At 41.8% G+C, this 14,423-nt stretch overlaps 1 protein-coding gene across 1 annotated transcript in view; it reads right to left on the reverse strand.

Moving 5' to 3' along the window:
* The window catches only part of LOC102755735 (gephyrin), a gene marked incomplete at its 3' end in the record, with an annotated part of 348,549 nt that overhangs the window by 264,138 nt on the left and 69,988 nt on the right, over positions 1 to 14,423 (reverse strand). Inside the window, exon 3 of the mRNA XM_006760102.1 lies at positions 1,036 to 1,093. Coding sequence (XP_006760165.1) covers positions 1,036 to 1,093 — 58 coding nt within the window. The remainder of the gene's footprint in view (positions 1 to 1,035; positions 1,094 to 14,423) is intronic.

Genomic DNA, 14,423 nt, shown 5'->3' on the forward strand with positions numbered 1-14,423 from the left:
TGGCCCTTTGGGAGCCACCGGCAGCCTCTGTCTGCAGGTTAGTCGCTGTGTCACTTTCCCACCGAGTGGCGGAAGCTGCCAGGGCACTGGGCTTCCTTATTTGGTCAGCCCATCACACAAGGTTTGTGGCTGTTCTGGATGCTCTCAGGTAGTTACAGTAACTGACCCAGTCTTAAAAGAGAAGGGAGAGCTAAGAGAGAGAGGAAAAGAGAAGAGAAGAGAAGAGAAGAGAAGAGAAGAGAAGAGAAGAGGAGAGAAGAGGAGAGAGAAGAGAGAGAGAGGAGAGAGAGAGAGAGAGAGAACACTGATGTGAGAGAGAAACATCAACTGGCTGCCTCCTGGGGATCAAACCTGCAAACTAGGTATGGGCTCTGACTGGGAATTGAACCCACAACCTTTTGCTGTATGGATGAGTCTCCAACCAAAAAAATCACCCAGCCAAGGCAAGAAACATCAATTTTGTTGTTCCACTTATTTATGCATTCATTGGTTGATTCCTGTATGTGCTCTGAGCAGGGATCGAACCTGAAAGCTTGGCATGTCAGGACAATTCTCTAACCATCTGATCTACCTGGCCATGGCCAGTACTGTAAATTTTAATTGAAATTGGCATATTTTCTCAAAGGAACCAGGAAATATTTACTATACGACTGACATTATTTATAACTGGTGAAAATCTATACAGAAAAGAAATTAAAACAAGATAAAAAGATAATTCATTATGCACACTTATGGATAAATACAATGCTTTCTTTAGTAGATTTTTCAATGAAATTCACAGGAAAGGGTTCCTTTTCGATTCTTCTAATATTTTTTTTTAGAAATGCAATGGTAATGATAGATGAGATCTGATCTCTATCAGATGACCACTATCAGATATATATTATTATATATTATTTCAAATAGGATAACTTGGAATAAAATGTTGTCCTACTACATCCAAAGATTTAATAGCATAAAGAATAAGCAATTCTTCCCCCACTTGCCACCAAGATACCCAGTCTGTTTGTAGAGATGAAAAACGCCATACAGTACCTTGATTTCTTCTATTTCGTCTGGTACTATCTTGTATGCTGATATAGTCCCACCCAACCTGAAATCAGGAGAAGAAAATATTCTCAAAACTGGCAATAGTGTATAAAAAAAACAGGACTATTAACATCAGAGTGACACAAATAATGCCCATTGCCCACCCCAATAACCATGAAGGCAAAGCAACCATTTTATGATTAAATTTTCCATATATTAGTTAAAAAGAGGTACATAATGGATGATTACTGGAAGAGGAAACATTAAATCAGACTTTTCACCATAACTAAACATCTCTGATTGATGGTTTTAATGATACTAAAACTGTCACTTTTACTAATGGAGTCTGTCACAACTGAGATATATCAAGAATGAGTAGCAGACATGGTGTTTGTTTGGGTTTTTTTGTTTGTTTGTTTTATAACAGACTTAATTTTTACAGTAGTTTCAGGTTTACAGAGAAAATAAGCAGAAAAATAAAGAAATTTATTTCACAGATGATCACACCACAGTTTTCTTTTAACATCGTGCATTAGTGTGAAAATATTTGTCACAACTGATGAGCCAATATTAATTTTGCTTCTTTTAAAAATAGTTTAAACATGGATTCAGAGAGATATGTATACCCAGAACTGTCCAATGGAAAATGATGAGTGTTTTAGAATTATAAATTTAATGCTTAAGATATAATCTTTGCCTTGAGGCAGTGATGTCATCAAATATCATGTTCATCTGTTTGAAGTATTTTTGGAAAGCAGCTAAGATTTCTGTAACACTTACCATTTGCTAGGCATAGTATATATTATCTAATTTAACCATTATAATGTTTCATTATAAAAATGGAAAAATTGAGACACAAAAATATTCAGTAATTTTCTTATGTAACTGAAGTAGCTAGTAAGTAAAGATGCTAATTGAGATGTACATTAAGTGTAAAATACATAGCAGATTTTAAATACTTAGTATAAAAAGGTTAATTTAAAAACACTGTTTATGGGCTAAAATAACATTGTGGATATACTGAGTTAAATAGCTATATTATTAAAATTAACTTAATCTGTTTCTTTTCAGTTTTTACAATGTGCTACTAAAATTTTTAAATTCCATATATGGTAGTATTGTGCTACTATCATATCTCTAATAGACAGGTGCTCTAGGTTCTTAATTCCTACCACTGCTCTAATTCAGTGCTTACCTATCACTGTTCTAATTCAGTGCTTAAAAAGAAAATTTATCATTGTTTGACTTTATAAGTACTCAATATAAAAAAGGTATCATAAATAAGACACTTAGGTATTTTAGATACTTGAAGATGTTGCCTATCTCATATGTAAATGAATAAATGATATTCTGGTTTTCATTAAAAAGTAATTGAACCAAATTATCTTTTATTGAAAGCTCTGCATTTAAACTCTTTAATGTTACCATTTATCCTCGCTAATGGAACTAGTGTTCGTATAATTTTTTTCGCATACTGAAATAATGTTGTTGTTTTTTAATTTATTGGGTGACACTGGTTAAACAAAATTATACATGTTTCAGGTATACAATTCTATACTACATCATCTGTACACTGTATTGTGTGTTCACCATCCCAAGCCAAGTCTTTATCCATCACCATTTACCCCCCAGGCCCTCCTCTACCTACCTCAACCCTCTTCCCCCTAGCAATCACCACACTCTTGTCTGTGTCTACGAGTTTTACTCTTTTTTTCCCTTTTTACTCAATACCTCCCCTTCCCCCAAGATCCCTCAATGCCAACTGTCAGTCTGCTCTCTATCCATGAGTCTGTTACTATTTTGCTTGTTTGTTCATTAGATTCCACATAGGAGTGAAATCATATGGTACTTGTCTTTCTCTCACTGGCTTATTTCACTTAGAATAATGCTCTCCAGTTCATCCATGCTGTTGCAAAGGGTAGGATTTCCTTCTTTTTTAATGGCCAAGTAGTGTCTATGTATACAAAAGCCTAACAACTGTTACAATTGGAATGTATGGTCGACCAGTCGCTATGATGCACACTGACTACCAGGGGCAGATGGTCAAAGCAGGAGCTGCCCCTTGGTGGTCAGTGTGCTCCCACAGCCAACCTCCCATGGCCCCTCCCCCAGGCCAGTCAACCTCCCGCAATCCTTCCGCCTTACCGGCCGGCCATCCTGAAGGCCCTGATTGGGGGGTCGGTCAGCCAACCTCCCAGGGGTCCCTCCTCCCCACAGGCATTGATCGCCAGCCAAGGCGAGGGACCCCACCCATGCACGAATTCATGCACCAGGCCTCTAGTTCCATTGTATAAATGTACCACTTCTTTTTTATCCACTCATCTCTGATGGACACTTGGGCTGTTTCCAAATATTGGTGATTGAAAATAATGCTGCAATGAACACAGGAGTGCATACATTTTTTTGAATTAGTGTCTTGAGTTTCTTTGGATAAATTCCCAGAGATGGAATTGTTGGGTCATAAGGCAGTCCATTTTTAATTTTAAATGAACTTTTAGTTTCAGAAGCCATAGGCAGCAAAATAGCAGACATTTGCCATAGCAATATTTTTACTGAATACAGCTCCTGGGGCAATGAAAACTAAGGAGAAAATAAATAAATAGAAAAAGGAATACTCTCACACTGCTGGTGGAAATGCATACTGGTGCAGCCACTGTGGAAAACAGTACGGCATTTCCTCAAAAAATTAAAAATTAAACTTCCATTTGATCCAGTCCCACTTCTAGGAATATATCCCAAGAAACAGAAAGGATATATGCACCCCTGTGTTCATAGTAGCACAATTCACCATAGCTAAGAATTGGAAACAGCATAAGTGCCCATCAGCAGATGAGTGGATTAGAGATCTATGGTACATCTATACAATGGAATGCTACGCTGCTGTAAAAAAGGAATTCTTACCATTTGCAACAGCCTGGATGGAACTGGAGGGCATTATGCTAAGCGAAATAAGCCAGTCAGAGAAAGATAAATATTACATGATCTCACTCACTTGTGGAATATAATGAACAACATAAACTGATGAACAAAGATAGAACCAGAAACACAGAAGCATCGAACAAACTGTCTAACCTAAGAGGGAAGGCAGGGGACAAAGGAGTAAAAGATCAACCAAAGGACTTATATGCATGCACATGAGCATAACCAATGGGCACAGACAGGGGAGAGGGGACTGAGAGCATGTACTGGAGGTTGGGGGTGGCTGGGGGAAAAAGGAGACTAATGTAATAGTTTAAACAATAAAGAATTTAAATTAAAAAAATAATTCTGAGAATAAAAGGAATTTTCTAGCTAAATTGGGCAAACCTAAAAAAAAAAAAAAGAACTTTTGGCAGTTCCGTCTTTAATTTTTTAAGGTAACTCCACACTGCCTTCCACAGTGACTGCACCAACTTGCATTCCCTCTTCTCTACATTCTAGCTAACATTTGTTTTTTGAGTTACTGATGTTAGCTATTCTGAGAGGTGTGAGATGAAATCTCATTGTGGTTTTAATTTGCATTTCTTTGATGATTAGTGACGTTGAGCATCTTTTCATATGTCTATTGGCCATCTGTATGTCCCTTTTGGAGAAATGTCTATTCAGGTTCTTTGCCCATCTATTAATTGAATTGTTTGAATTTTGGATATTATCCACTTGTTAGATGTATCGGCAAATAAGTTCCCCCTTCACTGGATTGTATTTTCATTTTGTTGGTGATTTTCTTTTCTAGGCAAGAACTTTTTAGTCTGATGTAGTTAGTGTTTAGATCTTGATTTGAAATTTCCTAGACTTAAAGTGTCAAGATTGAATGATGAAAACAGTAATGAAATTTAACTTAACTCATATTATATAAGGTACATAAGTGACATACTAAATAAGACCATAATAAAATAACTAGAGCAGCACTATATGTTAATAAAATGAAAAATTACATAACTCTGTAGCAGGTTTAAAGTAGCCATTTAAAATAGGTTTTCATTGTTAATTATTAAAGCTATTCAATTAGGAGTTGAAATTGTTAGGGTATCAGGAAGACATTAGAGCAAAAACACTACTGAAAATTCTAAGACTTCAATTTATAGCCTTGCCAAAAATGGGTTCATCATTTTATTCACTGAATTTATATTATGTAATAGAGACAACCCAGAGAATAAGTATGCAAAGAAATCATAGTTTTGTAAAGAAGCAAATTGAGCACAAAAATATCTGTAATATAATCCACTATAAGTTAAAATTTTTAAATTACTTCATAATTTTTAAAGCACCTATCGAAAAATAGACTAGTTATAATATAAGCAGTCTAATGCCTATTTCATAAATGTCAGAGATTACAGAAATAGTTCAATTTGTTAATACAATAATGATTTAAAGATGCCATCGTGATAACATTTTAATTGTAGAAGAAACATAAAAACAAAGTTGCTATAATAAACTTTAATTCTACTTCAACAAAGAACTTATTTTTCCTTTGATTAATGTTGACTAACACTAGCTCAAATACTGCCTTTCCTGAAATCCCAACCTCGGTAAGGTAAGCTTCCAATTTAGTATTCCTACATCAGCTTTAAACCAATGATGATATTTCGACTGTTAAAAAGGCAGGTAAGGGGGTGGAGGAGGTAGAAGAGGGTAAAGGAGAGATAAATGGTGATGGAAAGAGACTTGACTTGGGGTGGTGGACACACAATACAATATACAGATGATGTATTATAAAATTGTATAACTGAAAGCTATACAATTTTATTAACCAAGTAGGGTCCGGTGCACGAAGATTTGTGCACGGAAAGGGTGGTGAGGGGGGTCCCTCAGCCAGACCTGCATCCTCTCCAATCTGGGAGCCCTCAGGGCAGCCCTCTCCAATCTGGGAGTTTCTGTCTGTCTTTGCAATCAAATGAACGAATTGTCTGAGACCCCCAACCCAGTTTGGTTTGTTGCTCACAGAATAATAGAGGCTTTTTTTTTCTTTGCTTCAATGGTGGAGATTTCCTGGAAGTTTTAGGATATCTTCCCTTTAATTTTTCCTTTGGGAGTCGAACGACCCTTTCACAGGGGTCGCCTAAAACCATCAGAAAACACATATATAATTACATATTGTTTTTGTGATTAATCACTATGCTTTAATTATGTTCAATTTGTAACAATGAAATTGGGGGTCATCACAATATGAAGAACTGTATTAAAGGGTTGCGACATTAAAAAGGTTGAGAACCACTGCTCTAGTGTCTAGGAGATCCATCTGCTGCCAGATCTACGATTCCCAGCATTTCTGGTGCTCCCAGTGCTCTGGGCTTCAGCTTCCGGTCCTGGGGCTGCCATCACAACTGCTATTCCCAGAATTCCTGGTGCTCCCTGTGCTGGCAGTAACCGAGGGAGCCATGGCCTCCCAAGCCTCCGGCTCCCCTGCTCTGCTCTCCGCCCAGCGACTGAGGGAGCCACAACCCCCAAGCTGCTGGCTCTCTAGCTTCTGCTCTCTGCTTGGCGCCTGTGTATGAATTAACACACCATCTTTGTAGGTTAATTTGCATATCCACCCTGATTGGCTGGTGAGCATAGCGAAGGGATGGTCAATTTACAAGTTTCTCTTTTATTATATAGGATGTCACCCCAATAAATTCAACAAATCAAAAAAAAAATTTTTTAAGGCAGGTAAGCCTGTCTAGGTGGATCCGTTGGTTGGAGCATCATCCCACATACCAAAGAGGTATAGGTTCAATCCCCTATTGAAGAGCCTACTGATGTAACCAATCCATGTTTTTCTTGCACATTGATATTTCTCTCTCTCTCTCTCAAATTAAGAACATATCCTCAGGTAAGGATAAATATATAAAAACTAATAAAAAGGCAGGTAAAATATATGATTTAACATATTCCTAATGGATTAATATGGACATATGACATATAAACATTATGCATGTGAATAGTATATTGACAAAATAGTAGGAAATAGTAGGATAACCATATGGTCAAGTGTCTAAAAACAAAGGAAAATTGGATGGCATCTGTATTATATTAAACAAAGGAATGAGAAAGGAGATTAAAGCTGACAGAAACACCAGGAAAAAATCCAATAAAAAAAAAATCTAAAAGCAATTAAAGAAAACTTAGTCATGAGCATTTTTAAAAATCAAGCATAAACTTACTTCAACCCATCTTTTTTTTTTCTATTTCCTGCTACAATCAAATTAATAGTAACTTTCCAACTTTTAATTTTAACCTTTCAACCAATTTCTGAAAATGACAGTTCTATTTTCATGGTATTATGATACACAGCTTGTTTTAAAATACCTATAAAATTAACATAGTATCAGTATTCCATATTTCCTGCACCCAAGCAGACTCATTCCAAATCTCATGTTCTTTCCATTACAACACACTGTCCTCATTGTACAAGAAAACACTTGAGGCAGAGTTCTATTTTACTGTAGTCAATATCTATATACATATAAACGCCTAAGCTACCAATCGCCTGGTAGACTGGTAACTATGACACACACTGACAAATAGGGGGCAGATGCTCAACGCAGGAGCTGCCCCCTAGTGGTCAGTGCGCTCCCACAGTGGGAGCACCACTCAGCTGACTTGACAGGCTCCAGATGCAAAGCTCACAGCTGTCTGCCGCAGCCTGAAGACCAAAGCGGAGCAGCAGCGAACCTACCAGCCCTGAGACCACAACAGAGCAGCAGCGAGCCTACCGAGAGGTGGCGGCAGGTGCAGCAGGGCCGGGATGAGCAGGAGCAGCAGGCAGGAGTGACAGGCAGTGTTGGGACTGCAAGTTCCAGAAGATTCCCACAGGCCACGCTGAGGGACCCCACTGGCGCACAAATCTGTGCACCAGGCCTCTGGGATGTGTGTGTGTGTATGTGTGTGTGTGTGTGTATGTATATCCCATCTAATAAAAGAGAAACACGGTAATTGGCGTACGACAGCTACCCTTTTCAGTGACTAATCAGCGAGATATGCAAATTAACTGTCAGCCAAGATGGCGGCCAGCAGCCAGGCAGCTTGAAAATAGCTGCAACTCTAAGTAACTATGTTGCAAATATAGAAGCTAAAAAAAACCCAGAAACCTGCTTTACTCAGCAGGGCTTCAGCCAGCCGGACCGCAACATTGTATCAAATACAGACGGTAAACAAAGGCTAGAAACCTGTTTTCAGCAGCTGAGGCCTCAGAGCTAAAGCTGGCCCAGAATAAAAAACAAAAAACAAAAAGAAAACCCACAAAAAACGGAGCAGTTGGGAGCTTCAGTCCCAGCCTGAAAACAGCCCTCAGCCCCTCAGCCAGACTGGCCAGGCACCCCAGTGGGGACCCCCACCCTGAAGGGTGGGTGACCAGCTGCAAACAGCCATCATCCCCTCACCCAGGCTGGCCAAGCACCCCAGTGGGGATCCCTACTCTGAAGGGTGTGTGACCAGCTGCAAATAGCCATCATCCCCTCACCCAGGCTGGCCAGGCACCCCAGTGGGGACCCCCACCCTGATCCAGGATACCCTTCAGGGCAAACCAGCCAGCCCCAACCCATGCACCAGGCCTCTATCCTATATAGTAAAAGGGTAATATGCCTCCCAGCACCGTGATGAGCAGAGCCGCGAGCCTCCCGGCACTGGGATCAGCATGACAGGGGGCAGCGCCCAAACCCCCTGATCGCCCTGTGTCTCTGTGTGTGACGGGGCGGGGCCACAACCTCCCTATCCACCCTGCTCTGTTCGTGACAGGGGCAGGCGCCTCAACCTCCCGATCAGTCCTACTCTGTGCCTGATACGGGGGAGCTCCCCAACCTCTGATCGCCCTGCGGCTCTGTGTGTGACAGGGTGCGGCGCCCCAACTCCCCAATCGGCCCTGCTCTGAGCCCGACCAGGGGCTGCACCTAGTGATTGGGCCTGCCCTCTGCCACCCGGGAGCAGGCCTAAGCCAGCAGGGCGTTATCTCCCGAGGGGTCCCAGACTGCGAAAGGGCACAGGCCAGGCTGAGGGACTCCCCCTTACCGCCTAGTGCACAAATTTTTGTGCACCAGGCCTCTAGTATATATATATATATAACATTATAGTAATAGCAGCAATACTATCATTAGTCGTACATTGAACATTTACTATATGTTTAGCATTACATCAGGCTTTACGTGTTTTCTCATTTAACTCTCATAATCCTATCTAATAAAAGAGAAACATGGTAATTGGCGTACGACTGCTACCCTTCCCATTGGCTAATCAGGGCAATATGCAAATTAACTGCCAGCCAAGATGGCGGCCGGCAACCAGGGAGCTTGAAACTAACATGAGGCTTGCTTGCTTCAGTGACGAAGGACTCCAACATTCCCCGCCTGCTGCTGCAGGCCTCTGAGCTGCAACTCTAAGTAACTATGTAACAAATATAGAAGCTAAACAAAACCCCAGAAACCTGCTTTAGTCCGCCGGTCTTCAGCCAGCAGGATCGCAACATTGTAAGCAAAGGCCAGAAACCTACTTTCAGCAGTGGAGGCCTAAGAGCTGGAGCCAAGCCTCAAAGCTAAAGCTGGCCCAGAATAAAAAAAAATAAAGAAAGAAAAAAAAGAGCAGTTGGGAGCTTCAGTCCCAGCCTGAAAACAGCCCTCAGCCCCTCACCCAAACTGGCCAGGCACCCCAGTGGGGACCCCCACCCTGATCCAGGACCCCCTTCAGGGCAAACCAGCCGGCCCCCACACATGCATCAGGCCTCTACCCTATATAGTAAAAGGGTAATATGCCTCCCAGCATCAGGATCAGCAGAGCCCTGAGGCCTCCCGGCACCGGGATCAGCATGACAGGGGACAGCGCCCAAACCCCCTGATCGCCCTGCGGCTCTGTGTGTGACAGGGTGCGGCGACCCAACCCCCTGATTGGCCCTGCTCTGTGTGTGACAGGGTGTGGCGCCCCAACCCTCTCCTCCCCCACCACGGGCCCTGCTCTGTGACAGGGGACAGTGCGCCAACCCCCTGATGGGCCCTGCTCTGTGCGTGACAGGGGGTGGCGCCGCAACCTCCCCATCAACCCTGCCTTGAGTGTGACAGGGGACGGTGCCCCAACCCCCCAATCAGCCCTACCATGAGCGTGACTGAGGGTGGCATCACAACCTCCCGATCACCCTGCTCTGTGCATAACAGGGGGCGGCGCCCCATCTCCCCAATCGGTCCTGCTCTGAGCCCGACCAGGGGCTGCACCTAGGGATTGGGCCTGCCCTCTGCCACCCGGGAGCAGGCCTAAGCCAGCAGGGTGTTATCTCCGGAGGGGTCCCAGACTGCAAGAGGGCACAGGCTGGGCTGAGGGACCCCCCTCCCCGACCGAGTGCACAAATTTTTGTGCACCGGGCGTCTAGTCTATTCTAATGAAAGGGTAATATGCTAATTAGACCGGGTCAACCAGACATCTTCTGGACGTCCAACTTCCTTCTGGACAAAGCCACAGTGGCCTCGATTCCATGGGTTATGCTGTTGCTGGGGCACTGTTGGTCTGAATTCGGTTTACTGCGTACTTGTGTTTGCATTCCACACCCTGTATGACAGCAACTTTGCAGAGTGCCTTCCTGCACTTCGGAACCTCTCAGGGGATGTTGGAGAGCTGTTTTTGGCTTGATCCCTACAGGCCAGACCAAGTGACCCACCTGCTGGAGGGACCCTGCTCATTTTGCAGATGCTGGGGAGGGACTGTGGGAGGTTGGCTCCAAGGTATGTCCGGCCTATCTCGCCCAGTCCCGCCCCACTGGCCACCTTCTAATTAACTTCCTTTCAGTGTGTATGAATCTGTGCACCGGGTCACTAGTAGAATTAGAAGATAACCAATTTTTGTATTAAGCTTTTATGTTTGTGATAATTTTGTTACAGTAGCTATAGAAAATGAGTACAGAAGTAAACACATGTCTAAAATTGATAAAGCAAGGGACACAGTATAAAATAATGCAAATGTCAGAAGAAGCAACTAAAAGAAAGTGCTTCTGTAAGCAGGAAAAACAGTTGGATTTTATTATTGTTATGAGCTATTTTAGCATTATTTTAGTTTATAGTGATACCACTACAATTAGTTATCCTATATAATAAAGAGGTAATATGCAAATTAACCCTCACACCCTCACAAGATAGCTGCCTATGACCAGGCTGGCAGGGGGGTTGGTGAGGGAGTACCAAATGACTGAACAACAGGATTTGTGGGGCAACCAGGCAAGCAGGGGGGTTAGTGAGGGATGACCAAACGACTGAACAAGCAGGCTGTGTGGGGCGACCAGGCTGGCAGAGGGGTTAGTGAGGGATGACCAAACAACTAAAAAGCAGGCTGCATGGGGTGACCAGGCTGGCAGGGAGGCCATGAGGGGTGACTAAACTGGTGGTGGGGGTAGGTAAGTTGGGGACAACCAGGCCGGCAAAGGGGGACAGTTGGGAATGACCAGGCCGGCAGTAAGCAGCGATCAGGCTGGCAGGGGCGGTGCAGTTGGGGGCCACCAGGCCGACGGGGGGCAGTTGGGGGCGAATTTCATGCACTGGGCCCAGGCCTCTAGTTAATAATAAGAAAGGAGCAAAAGAAAGGTCAGACATTATGTCATTTGGGCAGCTTCACCAGGAAGCTTAATTTCACACAGGCCCATACCCTGCAGATCACTGGGGGAATAGAAGGGACAAAGGGGAGCATGGGCGCAAGGGCAGTTAATATGGTATGATGTAAGGAAGGTGCTTGTTGTCAGTCAAATCTAAGAACAGAAATCATTAGCTAGAAGGGGTGGAGCCAATGTAAAGTAAGCCTGTGAAAAATTGAGGCTACATAGCGCCCCAAACAAAGGAGCTCACTCTCTTGGCTCTCTAGTTTGTTCGTGTGTTTTTTTTTACTTTCCTCCTGTGTATGTTCCCTCCACAGCCACATGGCCATGGCCATGCAATCCCCACTTGCAATGGACTGATGGGCTGCAGTGGAAAACACAAACTAAGCTAGCCTGATGCTAGATTGGACTATGCCTTAACATCAAACAAAAACTCCAGATACTGGATTTGATTTTAGCCCTGCTGGAGGCAAAATGGCACTTCTTCCTTAGTGGGACAAGCGGGAGAGGGGACTTTGGCAACTCAGAGATTTAATTCCACAGAAATAAAGTTTTCTACGATATCTCATCTTCACATGTGAGTCTCAGAAAATTCTTTTCTCAGGATATCTCAAGAAGCCCACTCCCATTAGCAACAGATGGAGACATGGAATTCTCCCCACCTACAACAGAATATGTGAATGGATTACTTCAATAAAAAATAAAAATTGAGTTAAAAAAGAAAAACAAGAAGGTTGTTTATATGGTAGAAAAGTCTGGCAGCTCTTCTAATGTTTCTCAGGAGTGAGAGTGGAGGAATCAGCTATCATTATGTTTACTTTTATGATTAACCAGCAATCATCTCTCAAAGGTTTCTGTTATCACCTCAAACATACCTATTCTTCCTTCTCAAACTCAAACACTATGGGATAAACAATAGGGCTAACCGAAAGAAAAGATTTGTTAACCATGCCTTTTAACAGTAAAATACTTTATTTTTACTTTCAAATTAATTACAGAGAGGTTAACAGAACTCATAGTTTTGCATTACCCCATATTATTGATTGGAAATTTGGAGGTAGAGGGAGTGTGGCTGGAGAATATCACAACTTCAGGTCCAAGAAATGAGCTATAACTCCAGTAAAAACTTAAATAAGGAGTATAAAAAGGCAAAGATAGTCTCATTATTAGAGAAAGAGCAGAGTAAATGCAAGATGCATCTAATGAAAATTGCTTGGAAAATGACTTTAACACACATTGGTTATCCCAATTCATTTGGTATGTAATCACATACACTGTCTTGTTTTGCTATTGTTTCTGATATGTATGTGCGTGTGTATTTTCACAAAGCACTATAAATTACTAAAAAGCAGAAAGAGTTCTTACTTTTTTTTAAAAAAAAAAGATTCCACTCAATGTTTACTATTCTAATAAGGCACTTTACATATAATTGTTGAATAAATATTATGAGGATGTTTTACATTGAGAAAGAACTATTAAGGCTTTACCTTGTTCTCTAAGTGGTTTATCCAAGCTTTCTGCCAAAGCTAATTCAAAATTCTGACAATATACCTTGGATATTACAAGCTACCAAAGTTGTAAGTTTGAATAGCACTGAATGAGCATATCCCTACAGTATTCTTTATGGTCCAGCAACATGCATTTGTAATAGCATGGATATTCATAAAACACTAAAAAATAACTGGAGATACTTTCAATAAGATTCTAATTTTAATTGCTTTCTCTGCATACTTATGATCTGTTGGGGCGGGGGCGGGTCTGCTAAAACCATAAGAGTGGCTCTCAATTGGCAGCGATTTGGTTTCCAGGGGAACATCTGTCAATGTCTAGATACATTTTTAAAAATTTATTTTTATTTTTGAGAGTATTACAAATGTCCCCCATTTTTTCCCATTTGGCCCCCCTCCACCTGGCTCCAGCCCCACCCCAGGCTTTCACTACACCATTGTCTGTGGACACATTTTTTATTAGTAATAACTTGGATGGTGTTACAGTCATTTAGCAGGTAGAGGCCAGAGATGCTGTATAACATACTACAATGCACAGGAGAGCTTCCCATAACAATTATCTGGCCTAAAATGTCAATAATGCTAAGAATGAGAAACTTTGCATTAAGGTAATATAGAAGCCAAATAGAAAATGTAAAAACATTTTTCAGAAGTATCCACAATATATTTACCATGAATCTGACACAGAGAATTAAAAGGACTATGTTTACCACAGGAAATACACATGCACATACATTCAAACATGCTACCTAGAAATAAAGCTAACATTTTTGAAAAATCTTCCTTTTCACCACTGAAAGCTGTGTGTCCACTAGTACATAACTGTTTGTGAAGGCACATCTTTCAAGTTCAGAATCCTTCCAGATAAGCTTAGGGCCATGCTCATTCAATCTTTTAAGGTGATTTCTTTGGCTATCTATGTATATGTATGTTTGTTTATTTATGTGAATGACTTTAATCAAGGTACTAATTCTCTAAGTTAGCAAATGTCCTAACTCTCCCTATTATTTTGTACCAAAATATTTATAATACCTACCTGGAAACTGAAGATATTTGAGTTAGTAGCTCTATACTTTACTATATATCAACTTCAGTATAGAATTTCTGAGGACATCCTATATAATAAAGAGGTAACATGCAAATTAATCCTCATGACCTCACAAATGTCTGCCTACAAACAGATGGCAGGGGGGTTAGTGAGGGATGACCAAACGACTTAACAGCGGGCTGCATTGGGCAACCAGGCTGGCAGAGGGGTTAGAGAGGAACGACCAAATGACTGAACAAGCAGATTGTGTGGGATGACCAGGCTGGCGGGAGGGCTGTGAGGGGCAACCAGGCCAGTAGGAGGGGCAGTTGGGGGCGAC

This window comes from Myotis davidii, unplaced genomic scaffold (assembly GCF_000327345.1).
Source record: "Myotis davidii unplaced genomic scaffold, ASM32734v1 scaffold337, whole genome shotgun sequence".
In the NCBI taxonomy this organism is placed as follows: domain Eukaryota; kingdom Metazoa; phylum Chordata; class Mammalia; order Chiroptera; family Vespertilionidae; genus Myotis; species Myotis davidii.